We start from the raw sequence: 12,210 nt of genomic DNA, 5'->3' as shown, positions 1-12,210 counted from the left end.
ACTGAGGCTTGGCTAAGAGGACAACGCCCTCCCTTGGTCTCACCAACTGCCCCCCACCTGCGGCTGCCGCAAGCTCCCACTGTGAGGCAGCAGGAGATGAGGGTGGCGCTAGGTTGGGGACCTCCACGTATCCCCCCAGGAGGAGGTGCCTAGCCGGGACCCCACGCCAGATAAGGCTGGGTCTCCGCTGGGGGTCCGGGAGGCCGGAACGCTAACTCAAGGCTCTTTAAGACAAGCTCGGTCGCCAGAGCCGCCGCCGCAGTTACTAAGGATTTGTCGTCAGTCGAGGGCGGGGTGTGCGCGCCCCGGCGGAAGCGGAAGGGGCGGGGCTCCGCGGGCCCAGACTGGGACACTTCTGCCACCGCCACTGCCGCCTTAGGAGCCGGAGCTGGCTGGGCCACAGAACAAGATGGTGGACTACAGCGTGTGGGACCACATCGAGGTGTCTGACGATGAAGACGAGACGCACCCCAACATCGACACGGCCAGTCTGTTCCGCTGGCGACACCAGGTAGAGTGCGCGTGCCCAGCCCCTTCCCTCCCCCACTTCCCGGGACTCCGCTGCAGAGTTCTGATCCTTTATACCTCCAGGGACCCGCCATTGACACCTGGGATTCCCACCAGTCTGAGCTTTTAATATCTCCCAGGGCTCAACTCTGTAACCTCAGAGCTGCCGGGACCCCTACGGCATCTTCTCCATAGTCTAGATTCCCAAGACAAGCTTTGGAGGTGCCCCCGAGTCCCGTCTGGGACCTTCAACTTACACCCAGAACTCTGCCTCAAAGTCTGGACCCTGATCCTATTCGGATACCCACTTCTGATCGTGGATATCCCATTCGCCCCTCCCCAGTTCCTGAGGTCCCTAATACTACGAAACTGTTCTGCGATGTACTTCCCTTGGTGTGAGGGTGATTGCTACTCAGATCCAGAGATCTTACTCCTCCAAACAGAACAAGGACCTCTGTCTTCCCCTGGGATTTCTGTTCCTGACCTGGGATGTCACCCCACACCCACGGCCTCCTCCCCCGTTAGGATCCTCAGTTCCACCTAGGACTGAAGTTTTGGAACCCAGTTTCCCTCCAGACCGAATTAGCAGCTCTACACTGATGGAGCCTTCCAATTCCAGTCTCGCTCCTTTTGTCTCACCTACAGTAGACCCCATGTCCAGTGACAACAGGAAACCCTATCTTAATGGCTTCCCTCCTAGCTAGAGTCCCTCTGCAACTGGGTATTGCAGACTGAGGCACTGCCCACACCCCAGGACTGACTTCCTGTAGGAACCTCTAGCAGCATTGGAACCTCATCCAAACCCACCCTGCCTTCCTTCTTACCCCAGCTGGTCTGCTGCTCTCAGACACCCGGATGGCCCCTGCTCTCAACAGGAACTCTCTCCCAGCCTGATTCCAAATTCTGCCCCTTCTTTTATCTGTTTGCCCCCAAATCCAGACCCCAGAATCCCTAGTCTGAGCGTTCCCCTGCCCCTTTTCCTGTCCAGCAGTGCTTACAGACCAGTAGAATGGCTCTCATAAGACCCAATGTTTTAACCTCCTGCTCCCCAAAATCATAGGTGCTGCATCCACATACCTCTGCTTGTTATACTCTGAAACTGAGGGTGTGTACCTCTCAGAACCTTCCAGTTAGGAATGCTCCACCCAACTCTCCCGAATGCCACTCCTAGTCTTTCATTCAGAAAGTCCTAGAAGGGCTCTTTCCCATCCTGCCAAGGCCCTATGTTTGCCCCCAGCCCCATTTCCAACCCATTCCTTAAAGCAGTAGTATATCTGCTGGGCAAGCCACTAGAGTGTAAGAAGAAAGTTCTAGCACTTTCATTTCTTGTCACATGTAACATTTATTATGAAATGGTTAAGATCTCCACAAAGTATTAAAGACTATTTTGGGAACACATATTTCTGTCACATCTTAAAGAAGTTAAATCTTTAACTGAGGAGACTGTTTTGGTCCTGCTGGATGGGAAGGCCCTCTCTATACTGTAGCAGCTTCCTCCCCGCTCTGCCCTCCTCCCTCCCTTTTCCTGTCCTGCCACTGAAAGCCAGAGACTAGTGAAGAGTCATAGAGACAGAGGGCCTCTCGGTGTCTCCAGCAAGCCGGGGTTCTAATCCCAGCCCCAGAAATGAGATGAGATCTGAAAAGAACTTGGCTCAGGCCCTGTGAGGAGAGGTGGGGTCAGTAAAATGGGAACCTGGTGAGCTTCTGGGCACAGGCCTTGCCACCTGTGCTCAAATCCTGGCTCCTGAACACTGACTTGCTGCCTGATCTCCAGCGAATTGTTTGATCTCTTGGTACCTCAGTTTCCCCACCTGGGAATATTAATAGTGTCAACCCCATGGGGTTATCGTGGGGGTTACCTTATTTATTTAATGTGCGTAGTGCTTTTGGAACAGCACCTAGCATGCGAAAGCTCTCTGTAAACTTCAGTCACTATTGTCATCGTTATTATTTAGGTGATTCACTCTCATGGTTTTAAAAAAAAAAAAAAAAGCCCTGGCTGGTGTAGCTCAGTGGATTGAGTGCTGGCTGGGAACCAAAGTGTCCCAGGTTCGATTCCCAGCCAGGGTACATTCCTGGGTTGCAGGCCATAACCCCCAGCAACCGCACATTGATGTTTCTCTCTCTCTCTCTTTCTCTATCTCCCTCCCTTCCCTCTCTAAAAAATAAATAAATAAATAAATAAATAAATAAATAAAATCTTTTTAAAAACCACATCCTTTAAGATAATTTCTGTTAAAAAAAAAAAAAAAAGAGCTTGCAAAGCCTGCAGAAGGGAACAGGTGAGTCCCAACCCTTTGGCTCCCTTGCTTAGTCACCCACCACTGGTTTCCTGCGGCTCCTTCCAGTGAGTTGTGCTGGCCTAAGATCCATGACACTTGGTTTTCCTATCTGTAAAGTAGGAGGGCAGCCCTGCCCAGCCTGCTGTAGCCCCTGTGACAGGGAGCTGTAGGAGCTGTAGGAGCTGCTATAGGAGCTCTAGCTCCTGCTGGAGGTGTAAAGCCCAGGCCAGGCAGGCAGTCGCCCCTGCCAGCTCTGGGGGGGGCCTTTATTTAGCTTTGGCTTCCCTGGCGGCTACTCAGAGGGCACCAGGAAGAGCTTGATGGCTGCCCAGCAGGGTGGTAGGTTTCTGTTGCCACCCAAGGCCAGCTATGATGCCCACCCAAGAGCCCCTCACAGGTCAGCGAGAAGTCTCTAGGGCAACGCAGGCCCTCGTGGAGATGGAGGTTGAAGAGGCCATGACTGTTTTTCTTATCCCTCCATGAGGCTAGGACCTCGACCCCTATTCACACGGGGACAACTGAGGCTCAGGACTGGCCGTGTCAGTCCTCTGAAGCACTGGAGAGGGGCCTCAGTTTCTCGATTCTCACCCACTAGCTCCCTGGCCCTGTGCTAGGACCTGGAGATACAGACTCGGAATCGGTACAAAAGCAAGTTAGCAAATCATGCTGGTGGCAGTCCCATGACAGTGATGATGAGAGCAAGATGCTGAGCACAGTGTGGGAGCAGTTGTCGTGGAGTCATTCATTTCACCCTCACAGCACCTGTGAGGCCTCATTTCACAGAGGGGAAAACCAAGGCAGGGAGAGGTTTAAGGGCCTTGGCTAAGGATGTGTCACCAGGAAGAGTGGCGGAGCTGGGTACTGTGATGACGCAGCAACAACCATTCCCAGTTGGTGAGCCCTTACTCTCAGCCAGAGATCAACCTGAGCCCTCGAAGTACATTTCGTCATTCTGAAGTACAGAGCTCCAGAGTGTTCCTCAGAGACCAGTTGTCCCCTTGGACAGACAGTGATGCTGTCTGGTGCTTGCTGGCTGTCCAGGCCCTATACCGTTCACTCTAATTTATAGTCTTTGCTTCTCCTAGTGCAGTCTCGTGAGGTCGGTGTTGTCTGCATTTGACAGATGAGGAAATGGGTCATGAGAGGTTAGGGGATCAGGCTCGGGGACACCGAGGCAGTACACAGTGACCTTGGAATGTGACCCAGGTTCTGGGACTCTAAGGCTGTCTCCTCCAGCACATTCTCACGTTGTCTGATGATCACACCAGGGCCTTTGGGACTCAGTTATGCTGATCCTTAGGAGGGACTTGGGTGAGGCTCTGGAAGCTGAGACCTGGGCAAAACAACTGGAGTAAGAGAGAAAGCTCCTGGTGCAAGGGGCAGCATGTGCAGAGGCCAGAAGGCAGGGGAGAGGCTGTGTATTTGGGGAACCGCAGGGGCCAGCATTTGCCTGGGACCCAGCTGTGCAGAGGGCCTTGCTGCCAGCTGGGAGCAGGGGTCGGGTCCTGCTCGAATGAATCTGTAAACTCCAGAATGGGGCCGCAGGCAGGCTGCAATCAGATGTGTGTGTTTCAAAGACTCCTCTCTCAGCTTCTGAGCCTGGATGGGGGGCACAGCAGTTGAAGGGGGTATTAGATTTAGTCCACAGCTCCGGGTTGAGCAGATACTGCCAGGAGCCCAGGAAGATGATGGTGGAGCCCAGCAGGGCTGGAGAGCAGACAGGGCTGAGTGATGTGATAGGCGTCTGAATGGGGACTGAGTGAGGGGGCGGTGCGATGGGTGCCATTACTGAGCTTAGGGCACAGTGGAAGTGGACATTTGGGGTACAACATCCAGGGTTGGGGGACAGGAGGCTATTGGGTAGCAAGATGGGGCTCAGGAGGGCATGCTGTGCCGCAGACAGAGCTGAGGGGCCTTGCGAATGTTCCTGGCTCAAGACTCACAGTGGAGTGAGTTAGAGAACCATCTAACAGTGAAAACCACAGGCACATGGTGCCAGAGCAGGGGGCCAGGGCAGGGGCCAGTGAACAGGCCTCAGCGGGGCGGGCGGGGGGGCAGGAGATGGGGTGGGAGGTAGGAGTGGCTTTCCCATCTTGAGAGAGGACAGGGCAGGAGACCAGGTTTTTGGGGGTAAAGTGGTAGGTTCAGGTTTAGACAGGAAGTTGGAGATGCCTAGAGGACACCCAGGCAGAGGTGGAATGAGAGGGTTGGGGGACAGAGGATGGTGCCCTAGTATTGCCCACAGAGACTCTGAGGAAGAGGGGGTGCCTAAGACCCTGGTAGAGGGTCTCTGTTCATCCCGGAACCATTTCCTGAGCTCCTACTATGTGCCAGTGTGTATGACGTGGTAAAAAGACCTGTCCCCACTTGCATAGAGCCAGTATCCTTGGGGAGGGACAGTGCCCAAGTCATGATAAATAATTGTCTCTGGATGTTAGCAGGTGAGATGTGCTAAGAAGGGAGATAAAGCAGAATGAGAGTTAAGGAGAGGTCTTGATCTTCAGTAAGATGGTCAGGGAAGGCTTCACCCATGAGGCAACTTTTGAGTCAAGGTGGTAAGGATACGAGGGAATAAGCTGTGCGGGGAACTTGGGGAGAGAGTGTTCCAGGCCAAGGGAACAGCCAGTGCAAAGGCCCTGAAGTTTGAAATGGGTTCAAGAAAAGGGAAGGCAGACAATGTGGCTGTTGGGGTGGGGGGTGCGGCGGGAGAAGGCGAAGGCATGGAGGTGACAGCAGATCATGTAGGGCCTTGTCGTTTGGCTTCAGGGAGGACTTGGGCTTTTTCTCTGAGTGAGGTGGGAGCTGTGAAGAGTTCTTAGCAGTGGAGGGACCTGCCCTGACTCAGGTGTGCGTAGATGCCTGTGGGGGAGGGTGTAGAAGCTGGGCATGCAGGGCACAGGTTGGCGCATGCATTCCTCGTGACCCGTCCCGGGTGTATCCTGGAAGCCCTTGGCTGGGACAGGGCCGGGGTCAGTGGACAGGCTCATCTCCAGAGTGATGGGCCATTCCTGCCCACAGGCCCGGGTAGAGCGCATGGAGCAGTTCCAGAAGGAAAAGGAGGAGCTGGACAAGAGCTGCCGTGAGTGCAAACGCAAGCTGGCTGAGTGCCAGCGCAAGCTGAAGGAGCTGGAGGTGGCCGAGGGTGAGGGCAGCAAGGCCGAGCTGGAGCGACTGCAGGCCGAGGCTCAGCAGCTGCGCAAGGAGGAACGGAGCTGGGAGCAGAAGATGGAGGAGATGCGCAAGAAGGAGAAGAGCATGCCTTGGAATGTGGACACGCTCAGCAAAGACGGCTTCAGCAAGGTATGTGAGGGTGGGGGCTGGTGGGGACTCACACCCCTCAGTGGGCTCTGTGACCATTGGCAGGTTGTGGGGCAGTTGAGGACTGCATAGGTCAAGAGAGGGAAGGGTGGGGGGTGCGGGAGGAACAGGGGTGTCAAGAGGATGAAGCACCCCACCGGTCCCCTTCTGATCTGCCCGAAGGCCCTAGTCCGAGGCCACACGTGCCACGCTCATGCTCCTGCCACATTGATGTTCATGGCACCATCACCACCGCCGCCGTGGATGGGATGGGCACTGCGGCCACGGCCCACCCGGCCATGTGTGAGGCGCTCCGAGGCCTCACCCCAGCCCACTCCCCCTCTCACCCCACCACAGAGCATGGTCAACACCAAGCCGGAGCAGGTGGAAGAGGAGTCGGAAGAGGCAAGGGAGCAGAAACACAAGACTTTTGTGGAGAAGTACGAGAAACAGATTAAGCACTTTGGTGAGTTGGGTGCAGGGGACCACCAGTGGGGACCACCAGTGGGGGCCTGGGAGTTGCATGTGTCAGGGGCTGGCTCTTGGCCCCTGGGTCCTTCCAGCACCCTGTCAACACTTTGTTGTAGGCATGCTCCACCGCTGGGACGACAGTCAGAAGTACCTATCAGACAACTCCCACCTGGTTTGTGAGGAGACAGCCAACTACCTGGTCATCTGGTGCATTGACCTAGAGGTGGAGGAGGTCAGTGGAACATACCCCAGGGCTAGGGAGGGGCTCTACCCTTGGACTGCCCCTTGGTGACACTGTGTTGGTTCTCCCTTGGCAGAAATGTGCACTCATGGAGCAAGTGGCACACCAGACCATCGTCATGCAGTTCATCCTGGAGCTGGCCAAGAGCCTGAAGGTGGACCCCCGTGCCTGCTTTCGGCAGTTCTTCACTAAGATCAAGGTAGAGGCCCATTGTAGCTGTGGCGAGGTGAGGGGTGGTCCTCAGGGCCCCAGGCCTGTGTGATCAGAACCTTATGCGTCAGGAGAGGGCTGAGCCATGGAGGAGATGAGAGGTTGTGGCTTCCAGACAGATTTTGAAAGAGGGTGAGGGACAGAGTCAAGGGCACCTCCAGGTTTCTAACCCTGAGCATCTGGAAGAACAGAGCTCCCCGTGCTGAGCAGGGGAGACTGAGGGCCAGGCAGAGGTGGGGGCGGGGCATGATCAGGAGTGGCTGTGTTGAGTTTGAGCTGCCTATGAAAATCCCCACAGGAGGACAGTGAGGAAGTGGGTGTCAGAGTCCGAGGTTCAGGGGGACATGCAAGCAGGTGGTCAGTAGCATGCAGGCACACTTCATTTTAATGCATTACTTAGTAGGTATTGTGTTTTTTTCATTATTACAATCTTTGTTAGAGTGATCGGTGATCAGTGATCTTTGATGTTACTAGGGCAAGACCAGCAAAAAGATTACGACTCGCTGAAGGCTCAGATGATGGTTAGCATTTTTTAGCAATTAAATATCTTTTAATTAAGGTATGTACATCTTTTAAGACATAACACTGTTGCATACTTAGACTGCCGTATACTGTAAACGTAACTCTTATGTGCACTGTGGAGCCAGATGCTCATGTGACTTGCTTTACTGCAGGACTTACTTTATTGCAGTGGTCTGGAACCAAACCAAGCTACTTTCGAGGTCAGCCTGCATAGGTGGTACAGTCTGAGCTTAGAGGCGGAGACTAGATGGAGTAGAGAAGAGGCCCAAGCCCCAGGGTGTCTCTGAGGACCAGCAGCAGGAGCGTCCTGGGTCCCGCAAACCCCCCTGGTCTCCTGCTCCCCACAGACAGCTGACCGCCAGTACATGGAAGGCTTCAACGATGAGCTGGAGGCCTTCAAGGAGCGTGTGCGGGGCCGTGCCAAGCTGCGCATTGAGAAGGCCATGAAGGAGTACGAGGAGGAGGAGCGCAAGAAGCGGCTTGGCCCTGGTGGCTTGGACCCTGTGGAGGTCTACGAGTCTCTGCCCGAGGTGCGGAGCCTCAGCCCCAAGCAGGTGGCAGGCAGGTAGCCAGCAGGACCCCTGGGTGTTCTGGGGACCCAGGCCTTGACCTCAGTCCCTCTGCCTCCACAGGAACTCCAGAAATGCTTTGACGTGAAGGACGTGCAGATGCTCCAAGATGCCATTAGCAAGATGGACCCCACTGTAAGTTATGATGTCCCAGTCCCATCCATTAGCCATGCTGGCCAGCGGTGTGTCCCTCAGCTCTGCTCTAGGCCAGCTGTCCATGTTGCTGGCAGGGGGGTCTCCTGGGCTTCTAGGAGGAATAAGGGAGGTAGGGTCACTGTGTGGCTGGCACTCGAGGCAGTCAGGTGTCACACACTCACATTTATTGAGCACCTACTGAGTGCCTGGCTTCCAGACTGAGTGTCACCGTTGCTGTGGTCCATTTATGAGCACAGCCTCCACCCGTTGACTTGAGGCAGCCCCAGGAGGTGGTTCCTCCCGGCATCAGTTACCGCATCATGCCACAGACTCTGTCCTGTAATTCACTGGTCAGATGCGTGGGGAGGGCTGGGCACACAGCAGATGCTGGTAAACCTTGGCTGCCATTGTTGTTCAGAGCAGTAACAGTGTTGGGAGATGGGAGATGAGTCGTCTTTTTTTTTTTTTTTAATGTTATTTATTTATTTTTAGAGAGAGGGAAAGGGAGGGAGAAAGAGAGGAAGAGAAACATCAGTGTGTGATTGCCTCTCACATGGTCCTCAGTGGGAATCTGACCCACAACCCAGGCATGTGCCCTGACCGGGAATCGAACTGGTGATGCTTTGACTTACAGGCCTGCACTCAAGCCGCTGAGCCACACTAGCCAGGGCGGGAGATGAGTCTTGATAGAGCTGGGTTTGATTCCATTCCTGCCAGGTGGCTTACTAATTGGCCATACTGGTTTTCTCATCTGTGAGACGGGTCAGTCAGATGATCTTTGCTGGAATTTCTAGAAGCTTCTGTGGGGAATAAGCTCTAGACCAAGGGTCTTCAAACTCTGGCTCGCAGCCTCGCTGCCCGTCTTTGGTACACAGAGACCATGCTCATTAAATTTCATATTGTCGGTGACTGATTTTGTGCTATAACCAACCAGAGTTGAGGAGTAATGGATGGAGTAATTGTGACTTGCAAGCCAAATGTTTTAATCTGGCCCTTTACAAAAATGTTTGCTGACCCTTCTGGACCTACACAATATAAATTTGAATTAAAGTTAAGGAAAACTGAAAATTCTGTCCCTCAGCTGCACCAGCTGCATTTGATGTGCTTGGTAGCCACATGTGGCTGGTGCCTGCCACGTCAGACAACACAGGTTATGGACCCTTTCCATCATTGCAGACAGTCTTTTTGGACATCTCTGATCTAGGATAAGCGGACGTAGGCCTTAGAGTGTGCAGGAAACAGGTGGGCCATCTGGAGGTGGTAGCTTGGCCTCACCTGTCTGCCTTTCTCCCCGTAGGACGCGAAGTACCATATGCAGCGCTGCATCGACTCAGGCCTCTGGGTCCCCAACTCCAAGTCCAGTGAGGCCAAGGAGGGAGAGGAGGCAGGCCCTGGGGACCCCTTGCTTGAAGCCAGCCAGCCAGATGAGAAGGATGTCAGCGCGTGACCCTGCCTGCCTGCAGGCTTCTGTGCACCCCTTTTCAGAGAACGAAAATAGATGCCATTGCCCTAGCTCCTGGCTTCCGTCACTTCCCCCACTCCCAGCCTGAGAGACCTGCTCCCACGCCCCCACCTCCAGCACTCATCCAAGTCTTGCTTTGAGTTGAGGGGCTTCACTGCCTGCAGCTCCCCCCATCAGCACTATGCCAAAGGCCCAGGGGTCCAGGGAGGGGTAAAGTTGGTTAGGCTGATCCACAGGGGAGGGGGGAGGGTCCCCAGCTGAGGGACCTGCTCCAGTCACTGGGCTGTTTCCACTGTTTGTCAGCTGTCTAGTCTTCTATATGGTAAACAGCAGTGATCTTCCAATAAAGGATTTCAGATGCTCTGTACGGCGTTGCAAGGGCTGTTGGCACAGCTCTTTTCTGGGGGTTGGGGGGGACCTGGTGAGTGTTGGTGGCTGAGCCCGTGAGTTCCACACTTTGCCCTCCAGCTCTCTGGGCAGCTCCCATGTGCCAGACACATGCTGGCCCGTTTTCTCCCATCAGAGTTTTCTCCTGCCTGTCACCTCAGCCTGTGGCTTATTTCACTCCTCCAAGTCTCCCTCACTGCACCTGCCCTTCCATGTGGGCAGCTTTGCCTCCAAAACACCTTCAACCTGACCGCTGCTCTTTATCCACATGACCTCCACCCTGGTCCCTGTCACCTCTGGCCTGGACACCTGCCCCACACTAGACCCCAACATGCAGTGGCCAGAGAACACCTATGAACACCAGTCAGGGCATGTCCCTCCCTCAGTGGAAGCCACAAGCCCTCCCTACGCTCACCAGACCCTGAACCACCTGTCCAGTCCTCTCCTTCCCTCATCTTGTGTCCCCCTACTCCTTTCTTGCCTTGCCCATCTGTGAGCACTTGAAATTTCTGTGTGAGCTTGGGTGACTTAGCCTCAGCACTGCCCCCTGTACAATGAGTGATGGTAGTGCCTTCCTCCCAGGGTCGTGATAAAGGGCAGCAGGTGCTACAAGCAGGCAGGTGCCTGGCACATACATGCTCACACAGAAGTGGGCGTTGGCGTGTGCCTGTCCATCTGCCTATACACCCCCATAGTGTCTTCAAATGGGGCTCCTTTGAAAAGAAATATTTGGGCCCTAGGAAAGGCCAAAGATGCAACGAGCAAGGACATACCAGTTTAAGATATGAAATATCAAACCAGTGAAGTCCTTTGCCAGCCCCACTTAGGGGCCGCCCCCCGCCCCCCAGCAGCTGCTTATTGCTAAGGCCAGAGCTCACTGCCACCTCCCAGAGGCCCTCCACCAGGTTTCTGAGCTGCTCCTCTTGACCAGCCAGGCAGCTTGCTTCACCTGTCCAAGTGCCTAGCTTTGCCGACCTGCATATCGTGTCCACTATGCTGTGAGCCATCACCAGGGCACAGATAGATTTTTCCCTGGTCCTGAGATATTTTCAGTGCCCACTTGGGGTCCTAGCACACAGCTGGCCCTAAGTAAACTTCCAAAGCTAAGGGCCCTAGGATGCTGATGTGCCCAGGCTGATCACCACAAGGGGGCAATGGTGAGCTGTACCACCTAATACTTTTCATATGGATGAGAGGCAGGTGGGGGACATGGAGGGCAGGGGAGGGGGCATCCTAAGGCCCTGGATAAACCTCGCCCATCCAGGATTTGCCAACTGTGAATTCTTTTTAATTCTTTACTGTGAAAGTTTTCGAAGACATTTCATATTCCCAATTTTTCCTTTTGCCTCAGGCTTTTCTGTCAGCACTGTGATTCCTAAAATAACAATATTTTGTTCATTATGGACTTTCGTGTTCATTGTGCTTTTTGAAAATACTACATTAAAGTGTTTATCTTGGTTACACAATATTTTGACGCCATCTTTGCTTTCACGCCTCACCCTAGCTCTGGCCCTAGTAGGTCACAAGATTTAAAACATTGAAGGCTGGTTGCTGGGGCTCCCATGTGGCCTGGAGATGGCTGTGTGGAGAGCGGGCCCTGACTCCCCACGTGGCTCCTTCATTTCCAACAGGGAAGAAACTTACATGGATTCCCTGGATCCTGAAAAGCTGTTACAATGTCCCGATGCTAAAACCCCCAGATCAGGGCATGCAGGTTTCCTTAGCTTATCCAGTGCAAAAAGAATCATCCTGAGGTCGCAAGCAAATTGGCTACTTGTCCCATCAATGCTCACCGTCAGGCTCCTTGAACTGAAACCAGTTATCTTATCTCAAGATGTGATGACAAAAGCTGTAGGGCACCAGATGTTGTCAACCAAACCAGAAACCTTGGACAGGACACCCTGTCTGAGAGCATGTGGCAGTGCCCTCCTTGTGATGAAGGATAAAGATTCGTCAGAACAGACCAGCACCCCATTTGCCTGGGGCACAGCCAGCGACTGTGGCAAGAACAGCCCTGCAAGCCACCTGGTTATGGAACCTCAGAGTAGCCTAGCTGCAGGCATGCATGTTGCCAAGTCTCTGCCGGATGTTCTGCCATGGAGAGCAACGGACATGCACAGTGACTGA

General features: G+C 54.1%; 1 protein-coding gene and 1 pseudogene across 1 annotated transcript; both read left to right on the top strand.

Moving 5' to 3' along the window:
* Positions 1-320: 320 nt before the first annotated feature.
* CDC37 (cell division cycle 37, HSP90 cochaperone) lies at positions 321-10,063 on the top strand. Its single transcript, XM_045853503.1, has 8 exons — positions 321-511; positions 5,808-6,089; positions 6,444-6,552; positions 6,674-6,789; positions 6,875-6,997; positions 7,878-8,060; positions 8,163-8,234; positions 9,532-10,063. Exons 1-8 carry the CDS (start codon positions 410-412, stop codon positions 9,679-9,681), a joined length of 1,137 nt encoding a protein of 378 aa, XP_045709459.1. The 5' UTR covers positions 321-409; the 3' UTR covers positions 9,682-10,063.
* A 1,595-nt stretch (positions 10,064-11,658) lies between these two features.
* LOC123828524 lies at positions 11,659-12,210 on the top strand (annotated as a pseudogene).

This window comes from Phyllostomus hastatus, unplaced genomic scaffold, assembly GCF_019186645.2.
Source record: "Phyllostomus hastatus isolate PE091 unplaced genomic scaffold, TTU_PhHast_1.1 phas_contig_98, whole genome shotgun sequence".
NCBI classification, from domain to species: Eukaryota; Metazoa; Chordata; class Mammalia; order Chiroptera; family Phyllostomidae; genus Phyllostomus; species Phyllostomus hastatus.
The sequence above is the reverse complement of the archived record's forward strand: the minus strand, read 5'-3'. Positions and strand labels throughout refer to the sequence as shown.

Bases quoted from the DNA above. Each gene is read 5' to 3' on its own strand.
- CDC37 (XM_045853503.1), top strand. From the start codon at position 410: ATGGTGGACTACAGCGTGTGGGACCACATCGAGGTGTCTGACGATGAA. The intron at 8,061-8,162 runs GTGCGGAGCCTC...CTGCCTCCACAG, and splicing joins TCTACGAGTCTCTGCCCGAG to GAACTCCAGAAATGCTTTGA. The intron at 8,235-9,531 runs GTAAGTTATGAT...TTCTCCCCGTAG, and splicing joins TTAGCAAGATGGACCCCACT to GACGCGAAGTACCATATGCA.